The following is a 7,633-nucleotide window of genomic DNA, read 5'->3' as shown; positions in this document are numbered from 1 at the left end:
TCCATGCAGCAGATGTTATGTTTAGTATTTTAAAGATATAATTTAATAACCATTTAGTCTAGTTTATTGAAACAGATTTTACATTAAAAAAAATATTATACTCTTTCAACAGAGTAGAATCCTATACTGCCATACAGAAAATACTAAATATTAATGCAAATGTTAGAATAAAACCATTTGAATATTTTCTAATCTGTAAACTAATAAAACACTAAACAAAACTTATGTTGTTGTAATTACAATTTATGGTACCCACTAAGTGCTGTCCCACCCACTATGTTGCTAATTGAAAACAAGCTAAAACAAACGGAAATACTAGCAAAAGTATTTTAGCATTTTAAACACACTAATTCTTACTGGACATCTTTCAAATAAAAAAAACTACACATGATTAAGCTTCTTAAGCCTGTTTATTGTGCACAATTAACACTAAGAAATGCATTCAAATAAAAAAAGCATTGCTTATTTTCCAACAGTAAACCATTACAAAATAAAAAAGAATTAAACAATGAACGTGCATGTTAGTTTTATGAGCAATTACTTTTGTTGCAACAATTAATACTTCAATAATGGCACCTGTTCTATTAAGTTAACAGTGAAAGCTAACATAAACCATCTGATTGCAAGGGTTGTTTGTTTTGTTGGAATAATTTTCTCTATACTATGTTAAACTAAAATATACAGTATCCGACAATTCGGACATTAAAGTATCTATATGTTCAAAATTGTCTGTTATAGCTTCAATGCATTTTCCAGTCTTAAATGTTATCCCATCAATAATAATGCAGTCTTCGTCATCTGAGCAATCTTCAAAAATATCTTCGTTTAAAACCATTTTCTGGGGGAAATAATGAATGAATACATAGCAATCTACGTACAAAAATGAAACATATATGTTTATATATTGTATATAATATATTCTAGATTAATATATATGATATAAATATAATATTATGGGAATTGAAGAGGAAGATAAGGGAGTTATTCATCAGAACATGTGTCCCGACATAAACATCAAGTTACCATGGTACTTGAGATTATAGTCAATTCACTAAATGGAGCAAGTAGATCTGCTTGAACAAATGCATTTCAAGAGACTAGGGATTGTGTGCAGAAAAGTGATTGTTCCATTAAGTGAATTTAGTCATTTCCCCTGCCTGCATTACCATATCATTATATGGAACAATTACTGCACATTTTAAAACTGTAATACAACTTTTATTGTCAGCTGGCAATTACCCCAAGCTACCTAAAGAATGTTCTTCAAATACAGCACATTTTACATCTAATTTTTACTTATATTTGAAGTACATGCTAAAGGACAGAATAGCCAAGCACAGACATACAGTACTGCATGGCATAAATACAGTTAGCATGTTTAATATATATATTTAAGGGGGCAGTCCAAAGCAAGAAATGTAAATAAAATGGACTTATATCATTGTTTTGAATTAGCATAGAAGTAACAGTAACTTTAAACTATTTATTTTCTTGTAAATAAATTAGATACATTTTAATTTTCACTGTAATCTTATTCTATACGGCTCCTTCATATTTATGACTAATTATGTCAGAGCCCAACAAAAAAAGTGTTGGTTAACAATTTGTCTGTGGTTAGAACAGTTTACAAATAGTTTTAAGAGTTTAGATTAAAAAATATTGCAGTGCATTTGGTTACTATAGAAATGTTAAATGTTTTCTAAATAGATTTTTAATATTTATCAAAAAGTGCCAATTACCTAATTTAACCAACTAACCATATCAGTACCATCAGTTAGGTACAAAGGGCTTCTTCTTTTATGGCTTATATAGCTGATTTCTCTATGTGACAGCATTTACATTTTCAATCAAATAGTACAGTAAAATTGGAACATAGTTTCACAGATGTGATTTGTAAATTTGAGACAGTGTGTGTTTTTACAACTGAGGCTGCCATTTTAACTTAGGAGGATAAAGTCAGAGTACAAAACCTTATATTAAAATGTACAGTAGAAGTCTAAAATGATCTATAAGAATTATGCAAAGAAAAATAATCAAGTTTACTGTTGTATCTGCCTTTAGTACTTTCCCTTGGCATACTGTATGGCAAACTTAATTTTTGGGACTACAAATGTAACTACACATCTTCTTTTTTGACTAAGGTTCCCTTTATAGATCACTTGCCTGCAATCAAACAATGTATATTGTTTAATATTGAATGTAAGAAATGTGCTAATATACATTATGTTGGAAAAAGCAAGCAAGCCCTCCACAAATGTATGAACCACCATGCCATGTCTGACCGTGGCACCAAAATACCAGTTGGCAAGCACTTTCACTACCTGGACATTCTACTTTTGATTTATCAGCATTAGTTCTAAGGCTGCGTTCATAGAGTGAGCAGCGGTGCAAAAAAAAAAAAAAATGCAGCAGCTCTATGGCAGCGGCCATAGTGTGCACGAGTGCGATTTAAAGTAACTGCGCAGCAGAATTTTGAGCCGGCAATTTTTTTGTTTTTAAACGTCACTGCCGTGTCACGTTAGCGGTTCAGTTAATGAGGGCGAACTAGCCTTGTGAAGCGTCCACCCTGCCCCTACAGTATGTCACGACTGATCTGAAGTCCACAGGTGACATGCGCTCCGTCGAGCGCCCACTATATCCGAGACCTAAGAGGTAACGTCAGTAATACTTAGGACAGAAGGACATTGTAACTGAAATACATCAGTATTTTGGACTATAGGAAAAATTGGCTTGAATCAGGACTGTGTATTCATGACTCACCAGGGAAACTTTTGACACCTACATGCTAGGAGAAGGTGTCTGCAGCCCTATTTCCATCTGTTGCAGCTTATAGTATGCACTGAGTAATACAGTATGTGCCTTATCTCCTTAACCATTGTTTCTGATAGTGCTACTGTTAAACAACATGACTTATTGAAGTAAAACTTCCTTAGTGGCACCTCATTCGTGATGGGGCAAAAAAGAATTGTGGAGACAGAAATGAAACGGATGTGACGTCAGTGCTGGCAGTTGAGCCCGGGCTGTGTTCTGGCTCAGCCCGACCCCAACACTGACATCACACCCGCTCCACAAATCAGATATCGCCGCCGGCGCCGCTCCTAATCACCCCCCCCCGAGCCCCCCCCACCCCCCCTCCGAGCCCCACACACCGTGACATATGCGGCGGCAATAGCCGCCGCTCCTAACGGCCGCTGCCATGCCGCGCAGCCTCTCTCCTCCCTACCTCCGCTTTCCTGCTGACATGCGGCGGCGGCTGTCACGTAAGGTGTGTTAAGGGGTATTTAATTCCCCTCATCCGGCACGGGCTCTGTGGTGCTGCCCGCCGTGGAGTACGCTGCTCCGTGGTGGGATAGCTGAGGCCGAGGCTCCACCCCCTGCCCTGTCACTCCTGCTTTGGTAACGGGAGGAGGGGGGTAACGGGACCACGTGTCGCCGGGGGGGCTGGGAGCCCGCAGCTCCGTGTCCGAAGATCAGCCTGGGGTAGTGAGGCGGGAGGAGGGGGATAGTGGGAGTCGGGAGGAGGGGGGTAGTGGGACTCAGGAGGAGGGGGGTAACGGGACCACGTGTCGCCAGGGGGGGGGGCTGGGAGTCCGCAGCTCCGTGTCCGCAGCTCCGCCTGGGGTAGTGAGAGGCGGGAGGAGGGGGGTAACGGGACCACGTGTCGCGGGGGGGGGGGCTGGGAGTCCGCAGCTCCACCTGGGGTAGTGGGAGGGGGGGAGGAGGAGGGGTGGGGCCACAACACAGAGAGACATTCACACAACTCAGAGAGAGAGACACACACTGACTGACACACACACACACACACACACACACACACACACACTGACTGACTGACTGACACTGACTGACACACACACACACTGACTGACACACTCACACACTGACTCACACTCACACACTCACACACTGACTCACACATGCGCACACACACACTGACTGACACACGCGCACACACACTGACTGACACACGCGCACACACACTGACTGACACACGCTGACTGAAACACGCACACACACACTGACTGACACACGCGCACACACACACTGACTGACACACGCGCACACACTGACTGACTGACACACACGCGCACACACACACTGACTGACACACGCGCACACACACTGACTGACACACGTGCACACACACACACTGACTGACACGCACACACACACACTGACTGACACACGCGCACACACGCTGACTGACACGCGCACACACGCTGACTGACACACATGCACACACTGACTGACACACATGCACACACTGACTGACACACATGCACACACTGACTGACACACATGCACACACTGACTGACACACACGCACATACATACTCACTGACTGACACACATACACACACTGAGTGACACACACGCACATACATACTCACTGACTGACACATACACTGACTGACACATGTGTGCCGAGCACGCGCGTTATAAGTCAATTATTGCGACAAAAGTCAAAGAAGTTTCACTTACTATGCGCGTGCACAGCACACACAGCTTTTTTAATTGTATGGTATACAGCTAATCGTTACAAATGATAAAAAATATAATTGATTATTTTACTCCTTACAGGACCATAATGCTTTGGCTATTATCTATTTGGGTCACTGTTCTAATAATTCAATAGCCGGACACACTGGTTCTACTGTACAAAAAACACACGGGGCCACTGACCCACACACCCACACACCCACACACACGGGGCCACTGACCCACACACCCACACACACAGAGCCATTGACCCAGAGTCACTGACCCACACACCCACAGAGCCACTGACCCACACACAGAGCCACTGACCCACACACACACAGAGCCACTGACCCACACACAGAGCCACTGACCCACACACACACAGAGCCACTGACCCATACACACACACACACAGAGCCAGCGACACACACACACAGAGCCAGTGACACACACACACACACACACACACTCTCTGTGTCCTACCTTTCACTCTGGGGCACGGGGGGGAAGCCATCTTGACTGGCAGCAGGCACCTCACTTCTGGCTCCCACTGCTGATGTTCCGCTGACACTAACCCCGCCCCCACCCTCTGCAGTCAGACCGGTCTCCGATCTCCTCCTGCCTGTATTCTCTGTTCTCTGCTGCCCCCTGCTCTAATGGCCAAATCCGAAACAGCCACAAAAAACCGGGACATTTAAAAAAATGGAGGGCAGCCGGGACAGCCATTAAAAAACCGGGACAGCCATTAAAAAAACGGGACTGTCCCGGCTAAAACGGGACACCTGGTCACCCTATGTAAAGGGTACTCTAAAGTGGCATGTCCTGCTAGGACTTTTGCATACGTTACTACTTTATGTAATTGAAATGTAATTACCTTATAAAATATAAAAATGTCACTATAGGTGTGTAGCCAGGTCCCCTTTGACTCCCCGGTTCCCCGTTCCTCTTCCCCTTACCTTCACCAGTGAGAAGGCAGTTGCGGGGGCGAGCGCGTCTCTCGGTGGCATCAGAGGCACGGCGCCACCATCTTTGTTATGTCCGCAGGGGCGCAGAGGCTCGCGCATGCGCAGACACGGCGGCCAATATAGTGAGCGCGAAGGGGCAGAGATGGCTCTCCGTAGCGCAGGGACTCCCCAAGGTCGCGCAGGCACAGAAGAGAGCAGTGGCGGCCATTACAGGGTTGCACAGGCGCGGCAGACATAGCGCACGCAGCCCTAATGTTAAAGAGGGCCATAACGGACTACAACTCCCAGCAGCCTCTGGGGACTGCCCTTTCACCCACATCACGTGCAGCCAGACAGCAAATAGAGTTTGCAGCTTCTCCTGTTGGAGAAGGATATAATGTTGCACAGAGACCACGCTAGTCAGTTGGAGCTGGGAGAAGGGAGGGGGAGGAAGTGTGTAAGGAGCAAGTGGCTTCTTACACTAGGCCAGGTTACCCCCAGGCCCCAGCTAGGCCCAACTCACCAGTAGATGTGTAGCTGCTGTGTAGGGAATGTGTAGCTGCTGTGTAGGGAAGGCCATAAGGTAGGGACTTTGCCCTTTTAGCAGTAGTTAGTCAGTGAGACAGATGCTGCTGTGTGCTTTGACAAGGAGGGTGCAGTGTGACAAGTGTGTCTGGGATCAGACCTGCATCACTCAAGATAGAGACTATCTGTGTGGTGATATCATCTGGATTGGGAGAGAACGCCATTGCTGCGGATTCAGCGTTGGACGCAGACGGGTCCTTATCCTGTTGTTGCTGAACCCGGGCGCAGGAGCCCCGGGCAGGTATTTCTACAAGTGCACCAACTGTACTCTACATACCGGTTTCCTTACAGGCGCTGATCACGCCTAGTGGGTGGGTTGCTGGACTATTGGGACACTTGGGTATAGGTGTAAGGGTATAGCCCAGTTAGGGGCAAGGTTATAGCTGCCAGCTAGTGGCAGAGGGTAACACGGCTGTGTTGCTATATGTGATTATTGATGTGATGTTATTGTTTTGCCCATATAGTAAACAGTTACATATATATACTCCATTGTATGTGTTTCCTATTTGGGGGTCCTGTGTCAGGGGTCATTCTATACACCTGGAATCCCTGCACAGGTGGAGGCGCTGTAAGCATATGATCCAGGGTACACCCCAGGCTCCCAGTGGCGGAGGTTCAGGCCTCCTGTGAGCCTAACCGGTATTGCAACACACTGTAACATATGTAGATTTCCCCACATGGTCCCTATCTGCGATTGGGGGGGGGGGGGGGATGGGAATAACCGTTACAGTGGCATCTATCAAAGATTCCACCAATTAGGTGCTAGAGAAAAAAAATTACCTTTATATTAATCAAAAAAACTAAAAAAAAAAACTATTTATAATTAATCTGCGAATAAACTTTAAATAAGTTTACCCCTATTTGAGAAGTCTCTGTTATGAATAACTCTAAACCTAATTTGTGTAAAAAACAACAAGGAAAATATACAATTAAAGAATATTTAATTTTCAAACCTCTCCAGCAGAATGTACTTGTTTTTCTTGGAGTAACTTCTGAGTTGTACAAAAAGGTTCTGCAACTTGCTTCAGAACTTTTTCCAGATCTTGTAGAATACCTTCAGTTTCAGACACAACTGACAAAATATATTTAAAAAAACTGTTACGTTATATTAAATTGTGCTTCTAAATTACAGTTAAAGTGCTAATATACAGTTACCACAAGGATAGAAATTACAGCTGAAATATCCCAAAAATATTATTTTATAAATGTAAATATATTTATATTTATCAAATTTAACTTTTAAAAGTATGTTATGTTTCCTACAAAAGGAAAGGAGCAATATATACACTTAATAAATAGTATTCTACTTTTTTCACAAAAATTGCATTACATCCTAATTAGTTTATGCTTCAGTATATTTAGTGTAAAACCTGCGCTCCCCTTATCTGGAAGTCAATGTGACCTCATATGGACCTGGGAACAGTCTAAAAAGGGTTGTTTGAGCTGATTTTCATTTATTATCACACAAAACATTCATGTCACATTGGTGGTGGGTTTTAAAAGTTCACTTTGTTTCACATTTCAATTGATTTTTGTGTGTTCAATATTTGTTCTTTTCACCTTCACAAGCATTTTGAGTATTATAAGCACGTTCACGTTGCAATTGGCACTTATTTTGCATC

At 43.5% G+C, this 7,633-nt stretch overlaps 1 protein-coding gene across 6 annotated transcripts in view; it reads right to left on the bottom strand.

The window, feature by feature from the left end:
* Positions 1-391: 391 nt before the first annotated feature.
* The window catches only part of ZCWPW2 (zinc finger CW-type and PWWP domain containing 2), a 139,343-nt gene continuing 132,101 nt past the window's right edge, over positions 392-7,633 (bottom strand). For all 6 annotated transcript variants that reach the window (XM_075587002.1, XM_075587005.1, XM_075587006.1 and 3 more), the window contains 2 exons: positions 6,965-7,083; positions 392-838 (listed from right to left, as the gene is read on the bottom strand). In XM_075587002.1, coding sequence (XP_075443117.1) covers positions 662-838; positions 6,965-7,083 — 296 coding nt within the window. In that variant the 3' untranslated portion in view covers positions 392-661. The remainder of the gene's footprint in view (positions 839-6,964; positions 7,084-7,633) is intronic.

Source organism: Ascaphus truei, chromosome 2, assembly GCF_040206685.1.
Source record: "Ascaphus truei isolate aAscTru1 chromosome 2, aAscTru1.hap1, whole genome shotgun sequence".
In the NCBI taxonomy this organism is placed as follows: Eukaryota; Metazoa; Chordata; class Amphibia; order Anura; family Ascaphidae; genus Ascaphus; species Ascaphus truei.
Note: the sequence above shows the minus strand (reverse complement) of the source record. Positions and strands in the feature narration are given on the sequence as shown.